We start from the raw sequence: 17450 nt of genomic DNA, 5'->3' as shown, positions 1-17450 counted from the left end.
CTTTTTGATTGATTGACTGATTGAGACAGGGCTCACTCGGTCCCCTAGGCTGGAGTGCAGTGGCATGATCACGGCTCATTGCAGCCTCAACCTCCCAGGCTCAAGCAATCTTTCTATCTCAGCCTCCCAAGTAGCTGACACTACAAGCGTGTACTGTCACGCCTGGCTAATTTTTGTAGTTTTTGTAGAGATGGGGTCTCCCTATGTTGCCCAGGCTGGTCTCAAACTCCTGGGTTCAAGCAATCCTCCCACCTTAGTCTCCTGAGTAGCTGAGACTACAGGTGTGCCCCACTATGCCTGGCTAATTTTTGTAGAGATGGGGGTCTCACTATATTGCCCAGGCTGGTCTCAAACTCCTGACCTCAAGTGATCCACCTGCCTCGGCCTCCCAAAGTGCTGGGATTACAGGCGTAAGCGACTGCACCCAGCCTCTCTGTCACCTTTCTCTGGGTCATCTCTGTGGTTCTGTCTTCAAGTTCATAGAATCTTTTCTCTGACATCTACATTTTGTTATTGAGCACATTCAGTAAGGTTATATTACTTATATTTTTCAGTTCCATAATTTCCACTTATGTCTCTTTTATATTTATTTGCTGATACTTTCTATTTTTTCATTTGTTTCATGTTTGTAACTGTTCATGGAAACTTTTTTTTTTTTTTTTTTGAGATGGAGTTTCACCCCTGTTGGCCAGGCTGGAGTGCAATGGCATGATCTTGGCTCACTGCAACCTCTGCCTCCTGGGTTCAAGCGATTCTCCTGCCTCAGCCTCCCGAGTAACTGGGATTACAGGCATGTGCCATGACACCCAGCTAATTTTGTATTTTTAGTACAGATGGGGGTTCTCCATGTTGGTCAGGCTGGTCTCGAACTCCCGACCTCAGGTGATCCACCCACCTTGGACTCCCAAAGCGCTGGGATTGCAGGCGTGAGCCACCGCGCCTGGCTCGAAGCCTTTTTATAATGACTGCTTTAAAATCCTTGTCAGATAACTCTAGTGTCTGTGTTGTCCCATTGTTGGTATCTGTTAATTGTCTTTTCTTATTCAAGTTGAGATTTTTCTGGCTCTCAATATAATGAGTGATTTTTCTATTGTATTCTGGACACTTTGGGGATTGTTAGGAGACCCTGGATCTTATTAAGTCTTCTTTTTTAGTAGGGCCCTGCTGATGATGCCAGCAGGGAAAAGGGGTAGAAAGCTAGGCTACTTACGTGGACTCCACTGACATTCCTCTACTGGAGGGGTTGGGGGAGGCCAGGGAAGAGCACTGTTACCATCAGGTGGAGAGTAGAACTTTAGGATCCCTACTCTTACCTCCTCTGCACCATCCCAGAAGAGTAGGGGAGGCGTGCCTCATGACTGCCAGGCAAAGAGGAATGTCTAGGCTCTCTACTCAGTATTTGCCAACAGGGATGGGGGTAGAAGTATGTTTCTATACAATTTGGCTGGATTAGGACAGTTTTGTCAAAAGGCTTCTGTCTCACCAGACTGTTCCTTTCCTCATCTATTGATAAAAGAATGCAGGCTTTATGGGGGAATTTTTTTTGTCTACATGCATTGACATTTTTAGGTTGTGGACTTCTCCAGCACCTAGCTCAGAATATATAAGAGGCAAAAAGAAAACCCAGAGAACTAAGCACCATGTTGTTCCTTAAGTTTCAGGGTCCCTGACCATTCTACCTCCTTCTCTCCACCTTTCAGAATCTTCTTATATTTGCTTTATATATAATGTCCAGGGGTTTCAGCTTACTTAAAGAGAAGAATAGGGGAAAATTCATCTGCTCCATCTTTTCTGGAACCAGAAATCCAGCTCCCTTAACAGAAGATACTGTTTTTTCCCCCTGGGTAACACTACCATCTATACCTGGAGGAATGGGAGAAACTTTTCCAGCAAAAATAAAATCTAGGCCGGCAAGGTGGTTCACGCCTATAATCCCAGCACTTTGGGAGACCAAGGCAGGTGGATCACCTGAGGTCATGAGTTTGAGATCAGCCTGGCCAACATGGTGAAACCCCATCTCTACTAAACAATAAGAAAAATTAGCCGGGTGTGGTGTGGGCACCTGTAATCCTGCAACTCAGGAGGCGGAGGCAAGAGAATCGCCTGAACCTGGGAGGTGAAGGTTGCAGTGAGCTGAGATCATGCCATTGCACTCCAGCCTGGGCAACAAGACCAAAACTCCATCTCAAAAATATACAATACAATACAATACAACACAACACAATACAATTCAATACAATACAAAAATAAAATAAAATAAAATAAATAAATAATAAAATAAAATATAAAATAAAATAAAATAAAATAAAACTCAGATATGTCTCTATTCTTCCAAACAAGTTGAGGGGGTCCTTCCCAAGGGCCTCTGCTGCCCAGTATGCCCACAGTTCACTAGCGGAGGAGCAAGGGAGGCACCTTAGGAAAAGTAGAGCCAGTGCAGATTTATAAGAGAAAAATGATTTGTTAGGGTTGGATTATTGGCATTTTTAAAATTCCCCCACATCCCACACTTCAGTGTATAATAGGAAAAGGAAACATACATTTAGAAAGGGAGCTTTAAAAGGTCACAACTAAAGCATTATGTACTTTTTTTTCACTTAATTGGTTTTTTTAGAGATGGGATCTTGCTGTGTTGCTCAGGTTTGTCTCAAACTCCTGGCCTCGAGCGATCCTCCCACCTTGGCCTCCCAAAATGCCACTGCACCTGGCCAAAAACATTATATACTTTTTTCCCCCAGAACTCCCCCTGCCCCCAGGCAATGATTAAATAAAGAAAAAAATTTTCCCTTGTATTCTGGCTTTTATTTAGATCTTTACTTAATTGGACCTTTAACTTCTCACTCTAGGCTGTCTATCTAATAAGTACAAAAAAAACCAAGCAGATTGTAAAGGTGAAAAGTTATGAACTTGATGTAGACACAATGGTCATTAAAGACCAGACTTACATAACTGCTGAAGTAATGAGTAATGTAAGTGTCAATCTTCTTATTCTATAGCTCTTTCTTGGTTGAACCAGCAGATCTGCCCCAGGTTTGATGATTGATCATGCCTGACAAGTTGGATGTAACAGACGTAGTTTTTTAAGTATTCACCTTTTCGTCTGCTTTTGGTATTTTCTATCTTAGGCTGCTAGCTGACCTCATTTTTCTCCTAAGAGCTTTTCTTGCAACATGAATATTGAACTGGGTATTGCAAGCTTTCTTATTAAGACAAACATCCAGGCTTCTACAGGATCTGTCTTTTTTCCGAAATGTACCCTTCATTTCTTGCTTGTTCTGCTTATACATTTCTATTTTCTTTGCTTCTGATGGCTTCTGATTTTTCTTGTCCTGTTTATAGTTTATCTGAATTGGCTTCTCTTGCAGAGTTCCCTGTTTCTGATAATGGAGTTCCTTGAGAATCTCTACTCTCTGCTGTAAGATTTGGCATTCATTCTCTAGCAAAGCTGCCATCAACTGCAATGAATAGGTGTCATGGCTCAGTTTCTTTACCTGTTCCTCCAGCTCATGCTTAGCTGACACTTCATTATTTGGCTGGGTTTGGAAATCGACTCCATTATTTCCAAGAGTTTCACTTATGTCTTTCTGAGATTTCTGATAGGATTTTATCAGTTTACTGAGCTCAGTATGTTGTTTACTCCAGTGTTCTGCTTCCTGTAGTAACTGCTCCATGTTGTTCCTAATTTTCATAGTTTCTTCTTGAACATTAAGTCTGTTTTTTGCTTTTTCCTGACTTTGTTGAGTTTCATTAAGGACTTTTCTTTCTTCTAAACGATTTACCAAATCTCTTGCAAAAACTTGTACTGTGTTCTCAGAGTTCTGGTTTTCCATTATCATCTCCTGTTTCTTTTCATTGTCTTCTTTCTCTGGGGCTAAACTAACAGGCAGGTTTGTTGATAACATTTCATTGATTTTGTCAAGTCCTCTGATATTTTCTTTGTGGGCTGACACATCCTCAGGAATATTGGTTTCCAATATCATCTCCTGTTTCCTTTCATTCTCTTCTTTCTCTGGGGCTAAACTAACAGGCAGGTTTGTTGATAACATTTCATTGATTTTGTCAAGTCCTCTGATATTTTCTTTGTGGGCTGACACATCCTCAGGAATATTGGTTTCCTCAAAAAGTTCTTTTGCTTCTGTGATCTTCTCTTCAAAACCTGCCATATTTTTAAGAATATCTTTAATTTCTTTCAAGAGATTGTTAAACTTCTGTGCAGTCTGTTTTTCTGTAACTTGATGGCTGCTATTCTTTAGGGAAGGGAGAGAGCCCCAGGAGGAAGGGGAAAGTGATCCAATTTCGAATAAGGTAATGGTAATCCTAGGGTCCAGATATTCTTGATGAGGATCAGGAGTAGGGTTAAGGGTTTTGGAGATGGTGGGCATCTCAGCTGACTTAGCAGAGCTGGCCATCAGCAGAAGGAAAGCAGAAAACTTTAGAGATTCCAGGAAGGACAGGTGATGGTCCTTTGTGCAAATGTGGGTGGAGACTGTGGAATCAAACAGAAGTCAGAGACCAAAGTTAAGGATTAAAATTTGGGAGATGATGTTTAGGTGGAAGGTGGCATCTCAGACAGCCTTGTGGGGAGGAAGGGTGGGAAAGGGGACCAGGGCTGGGGCTCCATCTCTTCTCCTCTAGGCACCCGGTGTTTATTCTCTGGCCCTAGCAACCAGGTCTTTATTTTGTCACTGCACCATTGTGGCCTATCCATAGTGTCTGTCTCCTTTGTGTCACAATGGAAGCCTCTTAAATTCCTGCCCAGTGACTCCTGCATCAAAATCAACCTTGAGCTACCCCTACTCCTCATGCTAGAAAGAGCTCTACAACAGCTCTTCCCCTCCTTAATTTCTAGGTTGCTATTCATCTCAGTCTAAATGCACTCAGTTACTTCCCTATGTCACCTCTATCCCCTCACAATCCTGACCTCAACCGCAGCATGTTTTGACCACTTAAGGGCATTGCTGAGACCAGTCCTCTCTGGTGAGGTCCCCATCCTTTCATGGCACCTAGAGGCTTTATTGCTCCCACTCTAGGAGAGATGTGACTGTAAGAGAAAGTTATCCACACAAAACAAAACCCTGAGAGTGACAGCCTTTTGTGATTTTAGGAAAGTAATGTCAGGAGTCCCTCCATTCAAAAATATTCTACTGCTCCAAGAAGGGACTATCTGAATGGTTATTTATAATAGCAACACAATTACAAACTGGGACTTTTCTTGGCTTTGAATATAGGTATCCTTTAAGACAGGCTTGGCAAGCTTACTCGCAAATCATTTACATCAGGTGATAGAAAACTTTGACATTACTTTTCACAGTAACTTATTTGGGGATTTTTTTTTTTTGGCTCTTTTATTGATCCTCTAAGATTTCCACACTCTACACAGTAACTTATTAAAATGACACAGTTATATTTGTAAAGTGTTTGATTCGCAGGGCATGGTAGTGTGTGCCTGTGGTCCCAGCTACTTGGGAGGCTGAGGGGAGAGGATCACTTGAGCCTGGGAGGTTGAGGCTGCAGTGAGCCATGACTGTGCTACTTAGTGCACTCCTGTTTGGGCAACACAGTGAGATCCTATCTCAAAAAATTAAAAAATTGGCCAGGTGCAGTGGCTCATGCCTGTAATCCCAGCACTTTGGGAGGCTAAGGTGGGCAGATCACTTGAGGCCAGGAGTTCAGGATCAGCCTGGGCAACATGATGAAACCCCATCTCTACTAAAAATGCAAAAATTAGCTGAGCATGGCAGCACACACCTGTAATCCCAGCTACTCAGAAGGCTGAGGCATGAGACTTGCTTGAACCCAGAAGGGGGAGGTTGCAGTGAGCTGAGATTGCCCCAGTGCACTCCAGCCTGGGTGACAGAACAAGACAATGCCTCAAAAAAAAAAAATTAAAAAGTAAAAAGTAAAAAGCATTTGAAACAGGTAAATTCTATAGTGGGTTATAGAAAGTAACAAGTTTATTAAACTTCTTGCATTTTAATAAGCTGCTTTCTTGTCTTTTTGTTCTTAGGAGTCAGGTCTTGAGAATATAGAACTCAAAGAAAACATTTCTTGCGTATGACTTTTTCTTGGCCTTCAAAATCTTGCTAGCAAGCACTTTAATAGAAATTTGCTTCCAATCTTAAGGGAAAACTCATACGCAGGTTTTTCCCCTAGAGAAGAGAAATTTATATGTTTTCTTTCTTCTCCAGTTACCAACTCACTTTGGCTCTAATTCCCCAGAGCCTCATGCTCATCTTTCAGCCACCTGGGCTCCAGGCCATCGTCACTGACTACTCACAGATACAGAGGGTTGGTCTCTGTTTTTACTTGAAAAAGGAACACCTTTTCTAATTCACACAATCACAGCATAGATACTAGCAATTGTCCTAATGCTTTAATTCCATCTTAGAAGTTCAGCATTGGTTCTTATTTCCCCCTTTGACTCGAGCATCATTTAAGACAATTTCTTAATCTCCAGGACAAGGGGAATTTTTTCTGATTCGATCATTAATTTCTAGCTTTATCATACTGTATTCAGAAAATGTCTGTAGTATTTCTACCTTTTGAAATTGATATTTTCTTTCTGGCCTAATAGATTATCAGTGTTCATGTATGTTCCCTAGATACTTAAAAAGAAAATGTATTCTCTATCCTCTTGTGCTTGCAGCTTTTTAATGCTGTCAGACATAAATCTAATATTGCTCTCGCCTTGATTTTTCTTTTTTATGAAAACTGGTTTGAAGGCAGCATGGTCAAGATACGAAGATAATTTTTTTCTTTAATCTGAAAAGAGCCAGGCCTGGTGGCTCACATCTGTAATCCTAACACTTTGGGAGGCTGAGGTGGGCGAATCACCTGAGGTCAAGAGTTCGAGACCAGCCTGGCCAACAGGGTGAAACTCCGTTTCTACTTAAAAAAAAAGAAAAAAAATTAGTTGGGCATGTGGCGTGCACCTGTAATCCCAGCTACTTGGGAGGCTGAAGCAGGAGAATCGCTTGAACCCGGGAGGTGGAGGTTGCAATGAGCCAAGATTGCGCCACTGCACTCCAGTGTGGGCAACAAGAGTGAAACTCCATCTCAAAAAAAAAAAAGAAAAAAGAAAAAAACAAAAACAAAAACAAAATCTGAAAAGGATTTAAATATTTCCTTTCCCCTACAACTAGAATGAATTCCAATTAACAGTTGTTAATTTTATTGGAATGTGTTTACGTTAGGCACTGAAAGGTAAATAGATTTTGAGAAACAAGAGCAGTCCTCTTGTCTCTATTGATCCATATTCCCCAGTGGATAACCATGGAGGTTAAACACATTTGGACTGTTTTACAGTTTCTATCCACTAAGTTTCACATAGCTTAATGACTCACAAAAGAAAAAATTGGCTGGGCATGGTGGCTCATGCCTATAATCTGAGCACTCTGGGAGGCTGAGCTGGGAGGATCACTTGAGCCCAGGAGTTCAAGACCAGCCTGGGAAACATAGTGAAACCCTCGTCTCTACTAAAAATACAAAAATTAGCCAGGCATGATGGCGCATGTTTATAGTCCCAGCTACCTGGGAAGCTGAGGTGGGAGGATGGTGTGAGCCCGGAAGGTTGAGGCTGCAGTAAGCCGTAAGCATGCCACTGCACTCCAGCCTGGGTGACAGAATGAGACCCTGTCAAAAAAAAAAAAGAAAAGAAAAGAAAAAAAACTGTTTCTAAAATTGTTAAGGTGAAAATTTGTGTCAAATTTTTCTTTCATCTTCTGTTTCTGGGGTGGGGGACAGTGTCTTGCTCTGTAGCCCAGGCTGGAGTGCAGTGGGGCAATCACGGCTCACCTACAGCCTCAGACTCCAAGGCTCAAGCAATCCTCCTGCCTCAGCCTCCTGAGAAGCTGGGACTACAGGCATGCACCACCATGCCTAGCTAGTTTTGGTTTGTTTTGCAGAGACGGGGATCTCACTATGTTGCCCTGGCTGGTCTCAAACTCCTGGGCTCAACTAATCCTCCTGCCTCAGTCTCTCAAAGTGTTGGGATTACAGGCATGAGCCACTGTGTCTGGCCCAAATTTTTCTCTCTTTAAAACAAGATTGCCTTCAGCTACTCGGGAGGCTGAGGCAAGAGAATGGTGTGAACCCGGGAGGCAGAGCTTGCAGTGAGCCAAGATTGTGCCACTGCCCAGGCGACTGAGCAAGACTCTGTCTCAAAAAAAACAAGATTGCCTTTACAAAAATATAAAATCAATGTTCTCCGTTAATACATGTGAATTTCAAAGTGAGTATAAAAATATAGAATGTAGGCTGGGCACAGTGGGCTCACGACTGTAATCCCAGCACTTTGGGAGGCCGAGGCAGGCTCATCACTTGAGCTCAGAAGTTCGAGACCAGGCTGCATAGCTTGGTGAAACTCCTTCTCTACTAAAAATACAAAAAATTAACTGGGTGTGGTGGTGTGTGCTTGTAGCCCCAGCTACTTGGGAGGCTGATGTGGGAGGGTCACTTGAACCCAGGAAGTAGAGACTGCAGTGAGCCAAGATCGCACCATTATACTGCAGCCTCAGCGACAGGAGTGAGACCCTGTCTCAAAAATAAATTAATTTAAAAAAATAAAACATAGAATGTTTCATTCATTATTCTTTTTTTAAATGAAAGGTCTCACATATTTATTACTCAACCCAGCCAACCGACACGTTCATAACAGATACAGAGAGAAAAAATATATTCCCAATAAAACATCCAACTCTCCAGACAGTGGTGACATTTTTAGCTTGATATGGTAATGTGATTGTGACCTTCAGACAGCATAAATATGTGTGCCATCTCATGTGCAATTCCTTATAGACCCAGCCTGGTTCTTCTCCAGTGTCTCCTTTTGGAGTTGTACCTGATTTTATTACCAGTTTTCATCTGAATCCACTGGGGAATGGGACGATTTTGCTTTTGTTTCTTAGCCAGGAATCACTTAATCCTGAAAGTCTTGTGAGAAGACACGGTGAGAAGCGGAGTCAAGCACACACCACGATGGCGGAGAAAGGAAGAGCTCATTCATGACTCTTTTGGTACCAAGTGATAGAGACTAAACTCAAACTGGCTTAAGCCAAATAAACTGAGGCAGAAAGGGTGGAAGGTTGAGAGTATCAATGACTCATGCTTAACATGGTTAAGTTAACCAAGAAACCTATGGTTTCTGACATATCTAGGTTCAGGGGCTGAGGTTATATAATTAGGGCTGGACCTCACCATTTCTGAGTTGTCTCTCTCTGTGCCTTCATTCTTAGGATTCTTTCTCTACATGGTGGTATCAGGTAGCTCCAGCTTTATATCCTACAAATTGAACAATCCCAGAGGAAAACAAATTTATCTTTCCCTATAGTTCTAGCAAAAGTGCCAAGGAAGACACTGATTGGCCCAGGTGGGTCATGTTCTCATGGAGTTTTGGGGTGGGTCAGCCCATGAACTGGACCAGGGATGAAGTGGCATGATGGGGGGCAGTTATTAGAAAAGAGGGGAATGTGGTCAGGCACGATGGTTCACACCTGTCATCCCAGCACTTGGGGAGGCTGAGGCCACAGATCAACTGAGGTCAGGAGTTCAGGACCAGCCCGGCTAACATGGGGAAATGCTGTGTCTATTAAAAATACAAAAATTAAATTTTATTGATTTGAGTATGTTGAACCAGCCTTGCATCCCAGGGATGAAGCCCACTTGATTATGGTGGATAAGCTTTTTGATGTGCTGCTGGATTCAGTTTGCCAGGATTTTATTGAGGATTTTTGCATCGATGTTCATCAGGGATATTTGTCTAAAATTCTCTTTTTTTGTTGTGTCTCTGCCAGGCTTTGGTATCAGGATGATGCTGGCCTCATAAAATGAGTTAGGGAGGATTCTGTCTTTTTCTATTGATTGGAATAGTTTCAGAAGGAATGGTACCAGCTCCTCCTTGTACCTTTGGTAGAATTCGGCTGTGAATCCGTCTGGTCCTGGACTTTTTTTGGTTGGTAGGCTATTAATTATTGCCTCAATTTCAGAGACTGTTATTGGTCTATTCAGGAATTCAACTTCTTCCTGGTTTAAAACAGCATGGTACTGGTACCAAAACAGAGATATAGACCAATGGAACAGAACAGAGCCCTCAGAAATAAAACCACACATCTACAAACATCTGATCTTTGACAAACCTGACAAAAACAAGCAATGGGGAAAGGATTCCCTATTTAATAAATGGTGCTGGGAAAACTGGCTAGCCATATGTAGAAAGCTGAAACTGGATCCCTTCCTTACACCTTATACAAAAATTAATTCACGATGGATTAAAGACTTGAAGTTTAGACCTAAAACCACAAAAACCCTAGAAGAAAACCTAGGCAATACCATTCAGGACATAGGCATGGGCAAGGACTTCATGTCTAAAACACCAAAAGCAATGGCAACAAAAGCCAAAATGGACAAATGGGATCTAATTAAACTAAAGAGCTTATGCACAGCAAAAGAAACTACCATCAGAGTGAACAGGCAACCTACAGAATGGGAGATAATTTTTGCAATCTACTCATCTGACAAAGGGCTAATATCGAGAATCTACGAAGAACTCAAACAAATTTACAAGAAAAAAACAACCCCATCAGAAAGTGGGTGAAGGATATGAAAAGACACTTCTGAAAAGAAGACATTCATGCAGCCAACAGACACATGAAAAAATGCTCATCATCACTGGTCATCAGAGAAATGCAAATCAAAACCACAATGCAATACCATCTCACACCACTTAGAATGGCGATCATTAAAAAGTCAGGAAACAAGAGGTGCTGGAGAGGATGTGGAGAAATAGGAACACTTTTACACTGTTGGTGGGACTGTAAACTAGTTCAGCCATTGTGGAAGAGTGTGGCGATTCCTCAAGGATCTAGAACTAGAAATACCATTCGACCCAGCCATCCCATTACTGGGTATATACCCAAAGGATTATAAATCATGCTGCTATAAAGACACATGCACACGTATGTTTATTGTGGCACTATTCACAATAGCAAAGACTTGGAACCAGCCCAAATGTCCATCAATGATAGACTGGATTAAGAAAATGTGGCACATATACACCATGGAACACTATGCAGCCATAAAAAAGGATGAGTTCATGTCCTTTGTAGCGACATGGATGAAGCTGGAAACCATCATTCTCAGCAAACTATCACAGAGACAAAAATCCAAACACCGCATGTTCTCACTCATAGGTGGGAACTGAACAATGAGAACACTTGGACATAGGAAGGGGAACATCACACACCGGGGCCTGTCATGGGGTGGGGGAAGGGGGGAGAGATAGCATTAGCAGATATACCTAATGTAAATGATGAGTTAATGGATGCAGCACACCAACATGGCACATGTATACATATGTAACAAACCTGCACGTTGCACACATGTACCCTAGAACTTAAAGTATAATTTAAAAAAAGCAAAAAAAAAAAAACAAAACAAAAATTAGCCGAGCATGTTGGTGGGCACCTGTAATCCCAGCTACTCGGGAGGCTGAGGGCAGGAGAATCACTTGAACCTGAGAGGTGGAGGTTGCAGTGAGCCAAGATCGTGCCACTGTACTCCAGCCTGGGCAACAGAACAAGACTCCATCACACACACACACACACACACACAAGAAAGGAAAATAGGGGAATGAGTGTCTGTCTGGCCAAACCAACAGATGCCTACCACATTGTGCCTACAACAGAATAATAGCACAGATCTCTGCTTTCTATCCAAATTAAAGATACTCTGTACCCCTTGGAGATTCTGATATCTCTCCTGTAAGACTTGTGCAACCAGGCCAGGCACCGTGGCTCACGCCTGTAATCCCAGCACTTTGGGAGGCCAAGGCAGCCAGATCACCTGAGGTCAGGAGTTTGAGACCAACCTGACCAACATGGAAAAACCCCGTCTCTACTAAAAATACAAAAATTAGCTGGGCATGGTGGCGCATGTCTGTAATCCCAGCTACTAGGGAGACTGAGGCAGGAGAATCGCTTGAATCCGGGAGGCGGAGGTTGCAGTAAGCCGAGATCACCCCATTGCACTCCAGCCTGGGCAACAAGAGCAAAACTTTTTTGCTCTTTATTTATTTTTTTAAATAAATAAAATAAAATAAAATAAAATAAGATTTGTGCAACTGATAATTACCCTTGATAATAATCGCTTATATTATTAACTCAGAGATAATCCTTTTTTATGTGGGAATCATTTTTTAACCTTTTATTTTGAAAAATTTTAGATTTAGAGAAAAGCTGCAAAAATAGTACAGAGTTCCCATGTATCCTTCACCCAATATCCCCTAAGTTTAACTTCTTATGTAATTATAGTACAATTATCAAAACTAACTTCAGCAAGATGCTGCTAAATAAACTACAGATTTTACTGGGGTTTCACTAGTTTCCTCTCTAATGTTCTTTTTCTGTTCTAGGATCCCACACTGCATTTAGTCATGTCTAGTTTCCTCGGTGACAGGTCTCAATCTTTTCCTATTTTTCATGACACTTCTGAAGAGTACTCCTCAGTTATTTTGTAGAATTTCAATTTTCAGACCATTTTCCCTTTAGAATGGCTACCTACAAGTGCACTACTACATCTAAAAGCATCATACAAATAATGATGATTAAAATCACACCTTGCATAGAATCCTTGTAAACATCAAGACTCTAACCCTTGAATGGTCACAACCAATCAGTTATTATTCTTTGGTTTTAAAAAAAACCTATTAAACAGGCCGGGCGCGGTGGCTCACGCCTGTAATCCCAGGACTTTGGGAGGCCGAGATGGGCGGATCACGAGGTCAGGAGATCGAGACCATCCTGGCTAACACGATGAAACCCCGTCTCTACTAAAAATACAAAAATTAGCCAGGCGTGGTGGCGGGCGCCTATAGTCCCAGCTACTCAGGAGGCTGAGGCAGGAGAATCGCTTGAACCTGGGAGGCGGAGCTTGCAGTGAACTACTCCAGCCTGGGCAACAGAGCGAGACTCCGTTTCTTAAAAAAAAAAACAAAAAAAAAACTATTAATTACATAAAATTTTTATATATATATATATACACACACATATGTATGTTTTGGAGTGAGGATCTGGAGTGCAGTGGTGTGATCATAGCTCACTGCAGACTCAAACTCTTAGGCTCAAGCCATCCTTCTGCCTCAGCCTCCTGAGTCACTGGGATTACAGGCATACACCACCATGCCCAGCTCAAATGTTTTTCATTATACCAAAAACTTTTCATCATATTAAAATTATTCAAACATATTTGAGCAATCAAATACATGATTGTATTGGATTATAACCTAAATAATAAAATAAATATCTAGCCAGGCGCGGTGGCTCACGCCTGTAATCCCAGCATTTTGGGAGACTGAGGTGGCGGGTCACCTGAGATTGGGAGTTGAAGACCAGCCTGACCAACATGGAGAAACCCCGTCTTTACTAAAAATACAAAATTTGCCAGGCATGGTGGCGCATACCTGTAATACCAGCTACTTGGGAGGCTGAGGCAGGAGAATCGCATGAACCGGGGAGGAGGCAGGAGAATCGCTTGAACCCGGGAGGTGGAGGTTGCAGTGAGTGCAGGAAGCTGAGATCGTGCCATTGCACTCCAGCCTGGGCAACAAGAGTGAAACTCTGTCTAAAAAAAAAAAAAAAATTTCTATAAAACCATAGGTTGTTGAATGAGTAAATAACTAAATACGGGAAAAGAGACACTTCTTCTTTACCAAATAATTCCCATTAATATATAGAAAAGGAATGAGGAAAACAGAAACCATCCTTAGAACACCACTGTAATAATTGTTACAGGCAAGATCCACCTATGGGTACTAAAATTAGGAGAGAGAAACAGGATATTTGCATAGTCTCAAAATACCTCCCCATAGTCTCAAAGTAATTAACAAGATGTTTGTTAAATACAAACGAAAAGATAAGTAACTTCATAGTGGATAAACTCAGTAGATAGCTGTCTTAAAGATCAAAGCTAACATAACCAGAAATTAGATATATTGACATAATGTACCCTTTTGTATTGATATAAGAGTTTAAAAAGAAATTACTTAGGCAAATAGGATACAGAAATCCTGGGTAAGGTGTCCCTTTTAATGAAAAGCAGCCGCAGGGCCAGGCGCGGTGGCTCACGCCTGTAATCCCAGTGAGAGGTGACAACATGCTGGCAGCCCTCACTCACTCTCAGGGCCTCCTTGGCCTTGGCGCCCACTCTGGCCACGCTTGAGGAGCTCTTCAGCCCGCCACTGCACTGTGGCAGCCCCTCTCTGGACGGGCCGGCTTCCTCTGCTTGCAGGGAGGTGTGGAGGGAGAGGCGCCGGCGGGAACAGGGGCTGCAGGAGTTCCGGGTGGGCTTGGGCTCAGTGGCCCCACACTCAGAGCGGCCAGCCAGCGCTGCCGGCCCCCAGCAGTGAGGGGCTTAGCACCCAGGCCAGCAGCCGCAGAGGGTGAGCCAGGTCCCCCAGCACTGCCAGCGCGCCCACGCTGCGCTCAAATTCTTGCCAGGCCTCAGCCGCCTCCCTGTGGGGCAGGGCTCCGGACCTGCAGCCTGCCATGCCTGAGCCCCCCGTGGTGGGCTCTCGAGTGGCCGAGCCTCCCTGACGGGCATCGCCCCCTGCTCCGAGGTGCCCAGTCCCATCTACCGCCCAAGGGCTAAGGAGTGCAGGCGCCTGGCGCAGGACTAGCGGGCAGCTCCGCCCACGGCCCTGTGGCGGGATCCACTAGGCGAAGCCAGTTGCGCTCCTGAGTCAGGTGGGGACTTGGAGAACTTTTATGTCTAGCCAGAGGATTCTATATGCACCAATCAGCACTCTGCGTCTAGCTCGGGGTTAATGGATGCACCAATCAGCACTCTGTATCTAGCTAATCTGGTGGGGACTTGGAGAACTTTTATGTCTAGCTGGAGGATTGTAAACGCACCAATCAGCACCCTGTGTCTAGCCCAAGGTTTGTAAACACACAATCAGTGCTCTGTGCCTAGCTAATCTAGTGGGGACTTGGAGAACCTTTGTGTCTAGCTAGAGGATTATAAATGCACCAATCAGCACCCTGTCAAAACAGACCAATCAGCTCTCTGTAAAATGGACCAATCAGCAGGATGTGGGTGGGGACAAATAAGGGAATAAAAGCAGGCTGCCCTAGGCAGTAGTGGCAACCTACTCAGGTCCCGTTCCACGTTGTGGAAAGTTTGTTCTTTTACTCTTTGCAACAAATCTTGCTGCTGCTCACTCTTTGGGCGTGCACTGCCTTTATGAGCTGTAACACTCACCGCGAAGGTCTGCAGCTTCTCTCCTGAAACCAGTGAGACCACAAACCTACCAGAAGGAGGAAACTCCAAACATGTCCGAACATCACAAGGAACAAACTCCAGACACACCATCTTTAAGAACTGTAACACTCACCACGAGGGTCCGCGGCTTCATTATTGAAGTCAGTGAGACCAAGAACCCACCAATTTCGGACACACCAGCACTTTGGGAAGCCGAGGTGGGTGGATCACTTGAGGTCAGGAATTTGAGACCAGCCTGACCAACATGGTGAAATCCCGTCTCCACTAAAAATACAAAAAATTAGCTGGGCGTGATGGCAGGCGCCTGTAATCCCAGCTACTCAGGAGGCTGAGGCAGGAGAATCGCTTGAAGCCAGGAGGCCGAGGTTGCAGTGAGCTGGGATCCTGCCACTGCACTCCGGCCTGGGTGTGACAGAGCAAGACTCCGTCTTTAAGAAAAAAAAAAAAGAAAAGCAGCCCCCAAATCATTTCCCTTTCTAACAAAGAGCAGCCTGTAAAATCGAGCTGCAGACATCAGCAAGCTGGAAGCTTGCACGGGTGAATGCCAGCAGTTGTGCCCATAGGAATATATGACCTAGGACTAGGAATGTTCAAAATGGTGGCTCTGTCTTCTCTCTTTGCCGGCCACGTGTACCATAAGGAACAGACAGATGGCGCCAGCCCAGTGGAAAGCTCATTTGCATAACAAGATTAGGGTGGAGCGACCAGTTTTCCCCGGCCTCTATGTAAGTGTTACACCTGGTCAAACCAATATGTGAGCCCGGGTAAATCACACACTGCTGCCTTCTGAAGCCTGCCTATAAAATCTGCGGCAGTGAGCTGCTATTCTGTTTTCCAGCCTCTGTCTCCCAAGGAGCAACTCTCCTCTCTCCTTTCTTCTACCTATTAAACTTTACGCTCCTTAACCCACCCACATGTCCCTGTCGTTAATTTTCTTGGTGCAAGATGACGAACCCCAGGTGTTTACCGCAGACAATGATGCTGCTTCAAAATGATACACTAAGAAGAGCTTACCACTTCTGTGGCATTTTTACCAAAATTGCATCACCTCAATCTAATAATGATTAGAAATTAAACACAAATGGATATAAACTGTTATTATTGCATTTTATGCCCAATGTGGTAGGCATCTGTTGGTGCCTCTGACAGAGTCATTTCTCATATGAAAAATTTTAATATGGAAATGTTTTGGTATAATAAAAAAATTATTTTATATAATTGTTTAGTAGGTTTCTTTAAAACCAAAGAATAATAGCTGGCCGGACATGGTGGCTCACACCTGTAATCCTATTTCTTTGGGAGGCCGAAGTGGGAGGATCTCTTGGGTACAGGAGTTGGAGATGAGCCTGGGCAACATAGTGAGACATTATCTCTCCAAAAAAAAAAAAAAAAAAAAAAAATAGCTGCTGATTGGTGATAACTATTCAAGGGTTAGAGTCTTTACATTCGCAAGGAATTCTATGCAGGGTGCAATTTTAAGCATAATTTTATGATGCGTTTAGATGTAGTAGTGCACCTATAGGTAGCCAGTTTAGAGGGGAAATTATATGAAAATTGAAATTTTTATTCAAAAATGAAAACATACAGAATCTCCTTTCCTGAGCGTGTGCTTTTCTGTAACCACCAGGTGGTGCTATGAACTTTAAAAATTACTATACAAATGTTAGGTTTTTTTTTTTTTTTTGAGACGGAAGAGTCTCGCTCTGTTGCCCAGGCTGGAGTGCAGTGGCGCGATCTTGGCTTACTGCAAGCTCCGCCTCCCGGGTTCATGCCATTCTCCTGTCTCAGCCTCCCGAGTAGCTGGGACTACAGGCACCCGCCACCATGCCCGGCTAATTTTTTGTATTTTTTTTTAGTAGGGACGGAGTTTCACCATGTTAGCCAGGATGGTCTCGATCTCCTGACCTCGTGATCCACCCGCCTCAGCCTCCCAAAGTGCTGGGATTACAGGCGTGAGACATCGCGCCTGGCCACAAATGTTACTTTTTTTTTGGTGGCATAATACCTGAACTCTAGAATAAGTGGAACCTTAGAGATATTCTCATCCAAAGTTTTTGTTTTTTTTTTTTCTCTAAGAGACTTGCCCAACATTACAGCTACTTATGATGAGAGCTGGGATCAGAGTCCATGTCTCCTGCCTTTTTAAAATTGCTGGAGAGGCAGGTTCTGCAGACAGG

At 43.3% G+C, this 17450-nt stretch overlaps 1 protein-coding gene and 1 pseudogene across 1 annotated transcript; both read right to left on the bottom strand.

Annotated features, from left to right (window-relative positions):
* Positions 1 to 2780: 2780 nt before the first annotated feature.
* Positions 2781 to 4853, bottom strand: SPZ1 (spermatogenic leucine zipper 1). Its single transcript, XM_054487329.1, has one exon. The coding sequence runs from the start codon at positions 4407 to 4409 to the stop codon at positions 3117 to 3119; it is 1293 nt and encodes a 430-aa protein (XP_054343304.1). The 5' UTR covers positions 4410 to 4853; the 3' UTR covers positions 2781 to 3116.
* Positions 4854 to 8748: 3895 nt separating this feature from the next.
* LOC129036206 (large ribosomal subunit protein eL39-like) lies at positions 8749 to 9000 on the bottom strand (annotated as a pseudogene).
* Positions 9001 to 17450: the final 8450 nt, after the last annotated feature.

The sequence above is a fragment of the Pongo pygmaeus genome, chromosome 4 (assembly GCF_028885625.2).
Source record: "Pongo pygmaeus isolate AG05252 chromosome 4, NHGRI_mPonPyg2-v2.0_pri, whole genome shotgun sequence".
Classification (NCBI taxonomy): Eukaryota; Metazoa; Chordata; class Mammalia; order Primates; family Hominidae; genus Pongo; species Pongo pygmaeus.
The sequence above is the reverse complement of the archived record's forward strand: the minus strand, read 5'-3'. Positions and strand labels throughout refer to the sequence as shown.